A 13,940-nucleotide genomic window follows, 5' to 3' on the forward strand; every position below is an offset into this window, starting at 1 on the left:
GCAGGTCCAGGGACCGTCTTTTAGTTTTTTTTCTTGACACAGACGTCCCTCCTTCAACTCTTAAATTTACTTAAACCGGCTAATATTTCCAATGCATATGCTTCAGTGTGCCATGCGTTTTTGACCCTCTAGGTAACACTATTAGAGTAAATTGGTCTCTCTCTCTCTCTCTCTCTCAATGTGTGTGTGTGTGTGTGCGTGTGTGTGAGTGTGTGTGTGTGAGAGAGAGAGAGAGAGAGAGAGAGAGAGAGAGAGAGAGAGAGAGAGAGAGAGAGAGAGAGAGAGAGAGAGTCACAGTGGTGTGTGTGTGTGTAAGAGGGAGGGAGGGCTGTTCTTTTATAGAGCGACAAATGATCAATAGGCCGATAAGGCAGGAACATCAATGTACGCGACAGAACAATGAGGGATATCATCGAACATCTATCTTAATATTGCCGCCTCCGCGTGCCCTGACAGGCCCGCGCGCCTCATGAAAATTCCACCCCGCGAATCACCCAGGCTTGCCTCACTGCGCGCGCACACACACACACACACACACACTCACACGTACGCTCGCAGCTGCCAGGGCTATTATTTCCCCATTTCAATCTGACTCGCCAGCCTTTCATGCTAATTCTATTATTGTTGGAAGTTTATGTGATTTCATATCGCTGGAATCGGTAATGTATAATAACCCTTCAGGCTAACAGAAAAAAAACGTATCCTCCCAGCCGCCACCGGGAAAATAATTACTTTCATATCAAAACTCCACAGGAGCTGACCGGGTCCTACCGCCCGCGGCGTGAGACCTCATTTTAACTGGAGGTTTTGAATGAATGAATTTGTTAAAGCAATAAACACGAGCCTGCTGTACAGCAGCCTCTCAAAGCGATAAACAAAACAGACAGACTAACCAAAAGCAACTGCGATGGTGATACAAGATATTTTCTTTCACAATATTTTATTATTACTTATCAAAATGATACATATATAAATATTTTCGATACTTTATCATTTATACAACGATTTGAGGATGTTTTGTTCTCGTGTCCTGCTCGTGTAGCTAACCTGTTCCTTCAAGTGAGCAGAGTCACTGAACTGGAACAAACATTTTAAGCCGAAACAGACAGACAGTTCACCTGAATAAAGAATATCCGTTTCTGAAAAGTATAAAAAGTGAATTCAAACAGTCTTGTATACAAAAAAAACGTGTCGTTATCAGCTTTGGGATTGTGACAAGTCACTTGGCGCCACTGCTTCTGGCCTATTTATATTTCAGTCCATGTCTACATCCTCTCCATCTGTATGTGTGTCAGCAGAACTGCGGCTTTTCCTGTCAGAATATTCAGACAGGTTAGCAGAGATGCTTTCTTTCTGACTAGAGTTTGTGACAGTGGACTCGGAGTCATTTTCAGACTCCTTTTGAGGCGAGTTAGATTCTGAGAAGCATTTCTCTGAGCTTGTGCTTGGAGACTGGATTGAAGAGTTCTTGGTTTCTCTCTGAAGCTCGTCGTTTGCACCAGTGTTGTCTCTGCACAAGTGATTGATATTTTTCTGGTTTGAGGTTGAGGTGTCTGTCGTGGAACAGTAGTGACCCGAGTTTCCTGAATCATTGCTCGGTTTCATCGCTGTCTGTGGCACAATGAAACCCAGCGGCTGGGTAATGGGATACAGAAGGAAATGGCCTTTACCGACCAGTGGTCTCTGCGGCGGTAACTGAGAAAAATCCAGGATAGTTTTTCTCCTGGGACTCGAGTCGGCTAGTAAACTCTCCACACTAAATGGGTTGAGTTTCTGGAGCGTGGAGGCGCGTGTGATGCCGTTCGCAGGGCACAGGGGAGAGTTCCGTGTGGAGTCCATGGGCTCCGCTGTCTCGTTGACCGTACCGGCTCTTTGGTGGCGTGCATGTTGCTCACATATATGTTCTGTCTGCTGCCGGTGCGCGCTATGCTGAGGCCCGGTGTGCGGAGTGGACTCGCTATCGGTGCTTTGCGATACTCCACTGTCGCTGTCAGAACCGGGCGTGTGGAAGAGCTCACCGGCTAAGAGCTTGTTTTGGGACTTGAGCAGTTTGCGTTCCTGTTTTCGCTTTTTCTTCTCCAAACGCTCCAACTCCCGTCGTGCGATTTCCTCTGGGTCCATTGGTTCGCCGCTGCAGGTAGTGGGGTGAGAGTTGTGAGCCGGTCGACCGGGCCCTTTTTTCGTGTTCTCCTTTTTGCGCCATTTGGCTCGCCGGTTTTGAAACCAAACCTAGAAATCAAATCGTTTTTTTAATGAATATAAATGCACGTTAAAAATATGAGTATGAATGCATGTTAGAAATACGACTAATTGTAACTCTCGATTGACAAAATTATTATTAATGCAAATGTTTAAATGAATCTGAGAAGCACCTGCTATGACTATTTAAGTCATTTATTGCGGTATTATCACACATCACAGTATTTTATCTTAACCATTTATTCGGTTAATAAAACAGCAATATTTCTTCCAAAAAATACAAACAAAAGACAGGGGTTAAATGGCAAGTATTTTATGAAAAGATGTCTTGTTTTTTGTAGCTATTTGATGTACACCCAAGGTTCATGAACAATATGACGAACTTGGACAGAGGGAATGTTTACATAAGCATATTTTCTATCATAAATCTCGCAGCCACAGATGCGCTTGTCTTAATTATCAGTTGATTTAATGTAATGGCTCACTCTCAATTTTTCAATTAAGCCTGGATCTTGCGTAGCTAATTTGGGCCTGTTCCCCTAAAGTTCATTTAGGCGCGTATAAGCGCTAGGACAGATTTGGCCCAGAAGATGCAGGGAGCAGCAGGCTTGCACCTCACACCCAGGCCCCTCACATGGCGACTGCCGTCTGTTCAGCGCTGATAACACGCGAGTTAGCATCCACCAGCAGGCTAAGACGCATACTAACATAGAGACATCGAGGCTACATGACAATAGCTGTGTATACACATGAAATGTTAATTTTGCTAAAATCTGTGAGCATACAAACCAAACGATAAAGCAGGCTAATCTTCCTTAAGGAATAAGCATAATACAAAGCTAAGCTTTTAACTCCCCGAACAAAACTGATTCTCTCCCAGCGTCGATTTTCAACAAAAATGATAAAATGCAGACAAAAGCTGCACGTTCAGCGGTTACTGAAGATCATTTACAACCCATTGGCCTGCATTTATTAGTAAAGAAAAGGTAAACTGATCACATATATTAACTTTCAACTAAAATGCAACAGTCTTTTAATATGTTAATAAAACGGCTTTTGTTGATTAAAAATAATGATAATAAATGTATTCTGACTATAAATAGTTTATTATAATTTGCTTTAAAATCTACTAATCAACTAAACCAGTAATCAGTCAGAACGAATTAATATCCAAATCAGTTAATTAAATTATCTAATTTACTAATGTTTTTAATGATGAAATTACTTTTAAATGATAACCATTTACAAATTAATGTTGTTTTAAATTAAGTATCGCCATGCACATGAAAAATAATTGTTTAGACTTTCATCATTTAAAGGCTTAGGCTACATTTTAATTCACATCAAGTAATAACCTATAGGAATCACAAACAGGAGCATGGCTATTGCTACTCCGTCTAATTAAAAATTAGTAGGCCATTATGATAAAGGTCAATGAAAGATTTTGTTATGACATAAAAACAAACCATCATTTACCTGAACACGTGACTCAACAAGGTCTAGACGTAGCGCGAGCGCCTCGCGCATGAACACGTCCGGATAATGGCTTTCGTTGAAGGCTTTCTCTAGTTCCTCCAGCTGCCAACCCGTAAAATTTGTACGTGTTCGCCTCCGTTTACAACCAGGGCTTTCCTTGTCGGGGTCTCCGGCATCTAGAACCACAAAGTCTTTCAGAACGCGCATGCAAACATAAACATGCACATACTAAACATTCTGCTTGAAATTAGCTATACGTGAAATTTTGTTGACAAATTATTTAAAGAATGTTAATTTAAAATGTATAACATACATATGATTATAAAATAAAATGACAATATTTTTAAAGAAGTGCATTGCCTGATTATTTTCATATATAAATTAACCCGTGAAGGGTACCTACAATATATAGGTCAAATGTAGTATTGCTAATGTGAATTTTAAAATACACTCAAATGAAAATGCATTTTATTATTGTTCAAAGTCGTATTTATTTTGACAGGGTTTTAACACGTTTACATAATGTTTCATGATCTTATTTATGCATTTAAAATTATAGAACTATGAATATAAATCGACTTGCCCATAACACAAATTAAATAGCTTTAATCCCATGAAAAAAAAAATCACCTGTCGTTATGATAGTAATAATAAGACTACAATTTAGTTTTCAGTGCATCATTAGACTCAGTAAAATCGGCCTACATTCTATTTAACCTGTAATATCTTCCAATTCTGAAGTGCAAGAACAGAATTATTCCAGATTATTTTGGCGAAAGGCCTCGCATAACTATTAAATGCTGACAATAAAACTGTACGCTTACTATATTCTGTACTGAATAAAGAAGTATTCTCTTACCGCCCAGTTTATATTGACTATCCCCGTTTACACCACAACCAGATCCAAGCAATGGGTTGGAGTTTGCAACAGAGCCCGAGCATGATCCATTAAGTAATCCGTCTATAGAAAAAGGTACAGCGGCCGCCGACTGTAGCTGGTGTCCGGAGATATCGTAAACATGATGATGACCGAGGTGGTAGGGGAAACCCATTCCAACCATGCCTCCCAAAGAGCCTCCAAATTGGGCATGAGGATGCTCGAGGATCCGGCTATCCATCATTGCATCTCGCGTTCGTCTGGCCAAAACAAGCTCCAACTCTTCCCTCAGAACGCATGCAGCAGCCGTGAAGGGACGAGCGGCGTTGACATGCCTTGCGCTCCCGAATTAGGAATAAGGAGACCGAGGCAGGCGTGCGGGCTTATTCGCTCTCTCCTACTTTGTCAACATCAACTCTCCCCTTGTCCAAATAACTAGCTCTCGCGCTAGGGAATTCGCGACCAATAAGAAAGCCTAATCGTCGGTGACGTCAGAGCCACGACACAAACGTTTTCCATATCGATTGCTAATTATACCTGACATCCACCTCAATAAACAATACCAGCGCTGTCACAACACGACATGAGACATCACAACTAGGCGAGAGGGAGGAGAAAGGGGAGGAGGCGAAACCGGCAAATTGATTGATTCCCGACTACATTCTACATAAACACACAATGGTTCTGTTCCAATTGCTAATTGTTCTGCTCTGAGCGCCGCATTTGTTCTGTACAGACACAAAATAACAACCGAAAACGTCAAGTATCCCACATCTGATACTTTTCGAGGAACGTCTGGCTCTCTCTGAATGCGTAAAATGCTGTTCTCCCATTACGCGGAGGCATCGTGCCCTGAATAGAGTGATCCTAAAACGGATGAAGCATCTCCCACCCTGTTGCGAGCTGTCAGGATGAATTTAAAACTACAAGCACCTCAGCCTTTCTAATATCTACACGCGAGCGCGCCTCCAATAGTTTCAACTCATTTCCACAGTTCTGATTACTGTGGCTGATCTTGGCAGGTGTTATGAAAAAAATATATATCTGAAGGTGGAAACAAAAGTGAGTCTGACAGATTATTTGTGAGGGAGGAAAGCTAGATCCGATTGAAATCTTGACATGTCAGAGGTTTTACATTAGTTTTTTTATGTTCTGTAAAGTTAAAGAACTTACATCTGTGTTATTTCCAGAGAGAGTGTTTGTGAGGTCATTTTACAAATACGATAAAACCATTTAAAATGAGATTTGCAATATATTAATAGAAAGTATCATGTAAATTATGTATTGCATTAAATTAAAATGCACAAATCATACAGGTTAGCTTAGCTCGCACAGGTGCACAGACAAAATATTAAACGTGTAAACTAAAAGAGGAACATTAAATATTTTATGATTATATTATAATGAAAGGATTGTAAACTTAGTTTTTTATATTTATAATGTAATTCATGGCGGTTCATTCCGCTGTGGTGACCCCTGATGAATAAAAGGACTAAGCCGAAGGAAAATGAATGAATGAATACATAAATGTAGTTCATCTCCAGCATGTCTACTTTTATTTTTATTTATTTATTTAGCATTGGATTTGGAAAGGAGGTGAGTGAGCGAGAGAAAGAGATAGAGATAGTTGTGAATACAGGATGGTAATCAATCCTATCCATGTGAAAAGCAAGCACACGGGTCTTTCCCTCTCCCTGCTCTCCTCCTCCATTACCGAGAATTAATTCCACTTTATTTATCCAATTTCTCCAGCTGCCAGAATGTTAATTTGAGTTGAAATTTCTCACCACTCGCCCGCTTGCGCTGACCCTCAGCAGCACCCGGATGGCGTGTAGTAATAACCTAAATCTTTCAACAGAGAGGCACGATAATTGTTACCTTATTAGCATGCAAATTGTTTAATTAATATTATTAAGAAGAAGCATATAATCCGTTCGTCACTTGACCCCGCAGTCTGTTGGCTGGCCGCCTCTCTGCATTTCAATGTGTTCATTTCAAATCAGCACTTTGAGAGGAAAAAAAGGCCTCTCTTCCAGCACTAGTAGCTTTCAAAGCACACATTCCCTGCGTGAGCGCGCGTTTGATGCTGCTTGGTTTGTATCTCTCTCCTCCACTCTTTATCCCCAAACATTTCATCACATCGCATACAGGAATTATGGAAATCGTTTCATTCTGCCCCTCCTCCGACATCTAAGTTCAATAATTGGCTTCTTGTCGTTTGCTTTTTGAAAACCGCTTCTTGAAAGGGCACCCCTCCAGTTCTGAGCAAGCGGTATCCGCTCGACGCGCGCGCGGCTCCTGGGTAGACAACCCTTGACACGCGGCCCCTGCGAAGCGTTGCAAGGCGCCCGTTGTTTTTAATCCGCCGGAGTGACTGTGTCAGATGCGCGGGCTTTAATTAACTTCATAATAATATGTACCCGAGCCACACGAGAGGCATGGGTTCAGTGCGTATTCGCCCACTTTTATCACACTTTCGATACTTTCAATCTGTACCAGAAGGCGGTATTATAAAAAACATAAAAACATATGAAGAATCAACACGTGTCACAATTAAATCATTTTAACGTCTGAATGCTGTATGGAAATCCACCTGAGGATTTGTACATGCTCGTTTAAATAATACATCACAACCCTTACACCTCTTTTCAGAGTAAATATTTATTTACACTTTTGAATCAAACTCATTTAAAGAGGTTAAAGGGGTCGGGTTCATTTGTTAGTTTATTTATTAAGTATAGAAAGCTTAAGATGGATTGTGCTTTTCATAATTCTTATTTCACCTTGAAGCTTGTTTTTAAACGTTAATCATAATTAACCATTAGCTTTCAATAAAACATTTTAATCTAAAAATCAATATACTACTTTTGAAGGTCTTAATTGCTGAATGAACGTAACGTGAATTCATTTGTGGCTATCATAACTGAGCTGCACATTAGTCGATGTACAGATAATTAGAGTGTGAAACGTAAATTAATTGTTGAAAGTCATTTGATCCACAAACGGAACCAATTAAAGTGTAAAATGATTTTCCTTTCAGTGTTTGTGTTTCACTCAAGCACATAGTTTGGTGTTTTAGTGGAAATCTAGGCTATTCCACCAGGCAAATTTCCCTCTAATCCCGCTCAGCTAATCATGCAATTAAAACTTTCCCGCGCACTAATTATCTGCAATTGTTGGGGTGACTGCAGAGAAAGCGGAAAGCAAAAAGCGATTGATTCCGAGTTTTAATTCACTTCATTTCTGACTAAGAGAGAGGGAAAAAACGCAATTCCCCTTCAAATTACCTTATTCTGCCTCGACAACCTACAATGCCCTTCAGAAATCTTACCCTGGTCTGCATTTATGAGGTAGGGCAAATGGAATCCTTTTAATAACAATAACTCAAACTTCTATTAGAGCAATAATTTCATTTCAATTAAATCTGACTTATCACCTTTTGCTAAAACGTGCTTAATATGCCAAAAATTATCAATGCTTGACGGACCCCGAGCAGGGATTGTCTAATTGTAATCAGCGAATCGAAGGTGCTTGTCGCTTCCCGTTGCCTCGCGCTGGTTTGCTCGGAAATAGAACTAATTTACTTGCCTCCCCAGGGAAATCCGCTGAACAGATTAACATTTTCAAAATATATAATGATATCGTTGGAGCTATGGTGATGACGGCAATTTTTCGGAGGCTTTCTGAGCGTAATTTACATGCATATTTTTTTAAAGCCCACTGTTTTCACTTTGAAGCTGAAGGACAGTGTAGGAGCACTTGGACATGGGAGAGGGCTGCGTGTCTTTGTGTGCTAAAAGCATATTTATTCTATCCATCTACGTGAAAAAGTGAGGGAAATTAGCAGAACAGACCTGTGACACGACTTCATTGGTGATCAAGCGCACAGGTATCACAGCTGTCAAAAACTTGAACTGTCATGTGGACAAAGAAACCGTGATTTTATCGCCACCTAGCGTTCTATTATAGCTAAATGCAAGGTGTCAAATAATGTTTATGGCGTTAAATATTTTGTTTTGTAATTTTTAAAGACGTAATGGTCAATAATAAATCTTGGTTTATAAAAAGTGATTAAATTAAGATATAAAACTTAAAAGTTCATAAAAGTAGGCTATACTTTTAAAAATTATGTTATTTATTAATTTTATGGCATTAAAAATACAAAAACAATTATATTTTAAAAAGTAGAGATAATATAAACTTAAGCGCATACAATAAAATAACACACACCAATAATTAAAAAGGTTGATAACAACGTGGCTTTAAAAGCCGAAAAAAGTGTTGCGTGCAAAACTGTTGCAAACAATTTATTTGTGTTGAATTTAAACAAACAAATTAAATTTAATAATGCTCAACTTAATTTGTTTGTTTAAATTCAACACAAATAAATTGTTTAAAACCACTTAACATAAAAAATTGAGTAAATCCAAGGAATCCTCTTTGAATATTTTTTTTCAGTGTACAATTGTTAAATCTGTATCACACAATGCACTCTACTTTGAACTTAGGAAAGAAATAGAATCAATTTGCTGATACAAGGACTTGGTCTATATTTGACATGTTCCTGGATATATTTCCTTAAAGGGTCCCAATTTTTCTTAAACTGGCTAGATGAACCTTTAGACAGTCTAATTATTTACAACTTTAGGAAGAAGAGGACATCACAGATCCACTGTGTTGGGGTTGGAGGTTTCTGGTCCTTCCAGTATTATTCGTTTGGCCAGAAGCACAATAAATGCAATGCAAGATAGTATCTTTGTAAGATTAAAATGACATGGGGAAAAATCCCAAAAATGGAAATCAGTGGGCAAGGAGAGATATATACCCCCCAAAAATGATTTTAAAAATGCAACTAAAAACCAGATGTAGTTTTAAAAATGTGACTAAAAACCAGATGTAGTTTTAAAAATGTGACTAAAAACCAGATGTAGTTTTAAAAATGTGACTAAAAACAGATGTAGTTTTAAAAATGTGACTAAAATGTGTCCCAAAAGCAGTTAAGCTTTATACAAGACCAAACTATATGGGCACGACTGACTGGGGTGGAACTTTGAGAGCTTTAATTTAATAATTTTCAAAAATAAAGGTTTTTGAGGCGTTCTTGAATTTTCTGTTACGTGACTTAAAAAGGTTTGTATGGCAAGATCAAAACATGAGAATATGATTACCACTGCCTTTTTTCAATGATATTTTTAAATATTCAACAAACTATACAAAATTAGAAAGACTTTCTTCCATTTTGTGGACAGTTGGGCAACTTTTTATGTAGTCTTTTTTATAACCATTATTTACTCTCACCACTAGCCTATATGACAACTGAAAACTGAAAAAATATGTGGCCAATTTCTCTTTTCTCATGTCTATTCATGATTAACTAAAAGCAAAGAACATTTCTAAACAACTTTTTAACAGGTTTTAAAGAAAATATTAATTAATCGAGATCTAATGTGCTGGAAATTAGCTATGTTTTTGTTATTTTGCTGAATTCCAAATGGGCTCTTCATAACGTAAAGGTCAGTGATCGTTTCAAATGTTTTGGAGTTAAAAATTAACCCCCCTTTAATAAAAACTCGGCTTATTGATAGTGACAAGAAGTGCTTGGAGACTTCAGCGATCTATAAGTCAAATAGCTCCTCAGAGAACTAAGGATCACCCATCTCTCGCTTTCTCAATAAATAAATCTCAAACACCTCATGTGACTCGTGTCATCCGCCTGGGTATCAATCAGGTTCTTGATCTGCACTGACCGCGCTGGTTTGGTGAGCGCCTTGAATAGTTAATATCTCTTTGTTATCCACGCTGTTCTAATCCCCTAGTGGCTCGCGGCCTCACGGTTGTTCGGGTCTGGTACAATAAAACATGGGAGGAGGAGCGCCAACTATTATTTTCGACCGGCGCGGCCATCTGCTGCGCCCAGGAAACCCAACACCCCAGAGACGCCCCAGTATCCACACTGTAAACTAGCGGAGATGTTTTAATTAAGGCGAGGCAGGTTAACTCGGCAGCTTAATGAATTGCCTTCGTTGCCCTATCCTTGTCGCCCATAAGAGCTGCTTTGTCTCAAACCCTGTACAGCCAAAAATGATTAGGCCTGCTATACACAAGACCCTTTTGGTTGCCTGATTTGGGCTAAAACACTTTATTACTAAAGATTTGCAAAACTGATCTGTGTTGATTGAGGGGGTGGTTAAAAATCAAATATAAATTATTTTCCTTATGTAGCCCCCATTTTTTTATTTGGACTAAAGTTATGCATAAATGAAAATGCTCATTTTTAGTAAAATGTATATAAATATTATAACAGCTGATAAAACATCATTATTCAATAATTTCTTCTCCTGCAATATTTGTTCAGTAGCCAAAGGATGGTTCTCATACGCAGTTAAGCAAGCAGGTGTAAATTGAGCGACAGAATAATTAGACGAGCCCATCAATTAAATACATAATTGTGTTTATGGAACCAGAGCCTAATTAAATGTACTTAATTTTTTGCTTAATTAGGCTACCCAACTGACGACTGATGCTAGCCAGAGCGCTACCTACTGGTAATCCGAGTCATTGCCTCTCCCATCAACTCTACATACAGTAAACATTAAAATGTTAATAGACTTTACATTTGCTTACCGATATGATTGTTATGCACATATTCATTCAACTAATAAATGCCCTCAGCACCCCTAAAGAAGGTTCCGAAATGTTAAACTTGCTTTAAGTTCTGTGTTTCTCTTAAAGCACCACTGATGGATGCATTTGGCCGTCGTGCTCTGATCTAACTGGTTAATTAAAAACAGCTCATGTTTGCTCAAGTTAATAAAAGGACTAAATTATTCACTTTGGGGACCTGAGTCCCACAGCGCCTTAAATCATCCCGGGACAATATTGTAACTCTCTCTCCGCTCTGATGAAACGCTGAGGGGTCCTGTCAGTGGTCGGAACCCCCTCCTCACTATCCATCTGTCCCCCTTTGTCCTCCCTATAAAGCCTGTGTATTTTAGCTCATTGTCTTTCACACATTTATTGACACCTTTTTTAATTCGGCGCTTCTGTCGGCCTCCTCTAGCCGCGGGGCGCCAATCTCTTCCGCTCCATTAGCTCATTGAAACAGGAGTCTGGTTAAACAAAAGAGATGCAATCTGATCCTCTGTCCTCCCTCTCTCTTCTTCTGAGGCCATACATGTCTCTCTCGCACACCACGGGTCTTCGCGCCCTGTTTGTCAGTGAGACTGGCCTGTTCGTTCGCAAGCCAGCGGGAAGGGGGATCTTATTAGCATTAAAAGCCTCCACCGTGAAATTCATTTATAATTGCTAGAGAGAGAGAGAGAGATAGCGAAAGCATATGCGTCCCGAATTACGTTTGAATAAGTTTGTGATATGTTAACATGGAATGGAATGCGACAGACTGCAATTATGACGCCTTTGTGACTGTCAAATTCGATTCATAAGAGGCTCGTTCCACGGCGAGCGCCCGTAGAGAAGAAGCTGAGGTGAATCTTAATGCAGCTCAAAGAGGAGACTTGGAGATTTCCGCTGGAGGAAAAACGAAACAGCATTGTGATAAAGTCGGTAAAATGACCTGCATTTATTGCCAGTGTTTCTTAATGCGTGTTCAGTTGGTGCAAAATGGACAAGCACTTTAAACTGAAACAGGTCTATCATTATATCAGACAGAATTAAAGAGACAGACGCTGGTTGGTGGCTATGATGAACCAGGTGTGCTGCCATCTGGCCGATCCAGCCCTTTTTTCTCTCTCTCTCTCTCTTTAGAACAGGGGTACCCAAACTTTTTCTTCTGAAGGGCCAAAAACCAAACTTGATTGAGGCTAGTAGGCCGGAGGTAAACATATTGCATGGGTAATTTCCAAATTTATTAAATAATATTTAAAAATGAGTAGAAAACATTGCTTTATATTAACTAATGCATTATTATTTTACATTTTATAATGTACTTATTACAGTAAAAACAAAACAATCTAATTTTTAACAGAATTACACTAGTTTTTGTCTTGATTTGCTCGCCAATGTCTTCTGCATAGTCCTCTATGCATACATATTTTTAATAAGCAGATTCATTTACAACATTAAACTGAAACATTTAATTTCAGTTTGCTTTTTTGTAGCTAAAAAGGATCCCGCAATCGACCCAACCATCTCCATCATACTCACTCTCCACTCAGATGGGATGGTGATGGGCCCTACTTTGGGCATCTCTCCTCTAGAACAACAAAAGTTTCTCTCCTTCTCAAAAAAGGCGCTGGAGTACTATTCAAGGACCTTGTTTTAGTCTACAATGTATGAAAGACAAGTCACAATGGTTAAGTGAAGATGACAAGAGACTGATGGACCAAATGGACCAAAGTTAATTGAGGCTTGTGGGCCAAAGGGAAATACAGTTGCCATGTGTAATTATCCTAATTTATTGAATAATATTTAAAAAGAAGTAGAAACATTGCTTTATAATAACTAATACAGTAATTATTTTACATTTTACAATGAACTTATTACAGTAAAAACAAAATCTAATTTCTAACAGAATTACACTAGTTTTTGCCTTGATTTGCTCGCCAATGTCTTCTGTGTAGTCCTCTACCAGTACATTTTTTAAAAAGCAGATTCATTTACAACATTAAATTGAAACATTTAATTTCAGTTTGCTTTTTTGTAGCTAAAAAAGGATCCGGCAATCGACCCAACCATCTCCATCATTCTCACTCTCCTCTCAGATGGGATGGTGATGGGCCAAATCAAAAGTTGCAATGGGCCCTATTTGGGCATCTCTGCTCTAGAACAACAAAAGTTTCTCGCCTTCTCAAAAAGACGCTGGAGTACTATTCAAGGACCATGTTTTAGCCTACATTGTATGAAGGACAAGTCACAACAGTCAAGTGAAGATGACAAGAGACTGATAACGTGTGGCTCAACATTAAATGGACCACATATAAAGGCAACAGATGCATGTATTCCTTTTCAGGATGCAGGAATGACCACCTTAGTCTTAGGGATTTTTGTTGGAAAGTTTTTATGTTCATTCATTCATTTTCTTTTCTGCTTAGTCCCTTTGTTAATCTGGGGTCGCCACAGCTGAATGAACCGCCAACTTATCCAGCATATGTTTTTATGCAGCGGATGCCCTTCCAGCTGCAACCCATCACTGGGAAACATCCATACACACTCATTCACACACAAACAATACAAACAATTTAGCTTACCCAATTCACCTATAGCATGTCTTTGGACTTGTGGGTGAAACTGGAGCACCTGGAGGAAACTCACACCAACACAGGGAGAACAGAACAGAAACTCCACACAGAAATGCCAACTGACCCAGCCGAGGCTTGAACCATCAACCTTCTTGCTGTAAGGCTGTGCTACGATTGTGCTACCCACTGCA

The 13,940-nt window shown here is 39.2% G+C and overlaps 1 protein-coding gene across 1 annotated transcript; it reads right to left on the reverse strand.

Annotated features, from left to right (window-relative positions):
• Window positions 1-986: 986 nt before the first annotated feature.
• Window positions 987-5,214, reverse strand: uncx4.1 (Unc4.1 homeobox (C. elegans)). Its single transcript, XM_056452326.1, has 3 exons — window positions 4,535-5,214; window positions 3,676-3,851; window positions 987-2,229 (listed from the first exon to the last, which is right to left on the reverse strand). The coding sequence occupies exons 1-3, from the start codon at window positions 4,794-4,796 to the stop codon at window positions 1,255-1,257; spliced, it is 1,413 nt and encodes a 470-aa protein (XP_056308301.1). The 5' UTR covers window positions 4,797-5,214; the 3' UTR covers window positions 987-1,254.
• Between the last annotated feature and the right edge of the window lie 8,726 nt (window positions 5,215-13,940).

The sequence above is a fragment of the Danio aesculapii genome, chromosome 1 (genome assembly GCF_903798145.1).
Source record: "Danio aesculapii chromosome 1, fDanAes4.1, whole genome shotgun sequence".
Lineage (NCBI taxonomy): Eukaryota > Metazoa > Chordata > Actinopteri > Cypriniformes > Danionidae > Danio > Danio aesculapii.

Coding starts and splice junctions, on each gene's coding strand:
- uncx4.1 (XM_056452326.1), bottom strand. CDS start 4,796: ATGATGGATAGCCGGATCCTCGAGCATCCTCATGCCCAATTTGGAGGC. Junction 3,852..4,534: donor TAGTCAATATAAACTGGGCG/GTAAGAGAATAC, acceptor TTGTGGTTCTAG/ATGCCGGAGACCCCGACAAG. Junction 2,230..3,675: donor TTGTTGAGTCACGTGTTCAG/GTAAATGATGGT, acceptor TTTGATTTCTAG/GTTTGGTTTCAAAACCGGCG.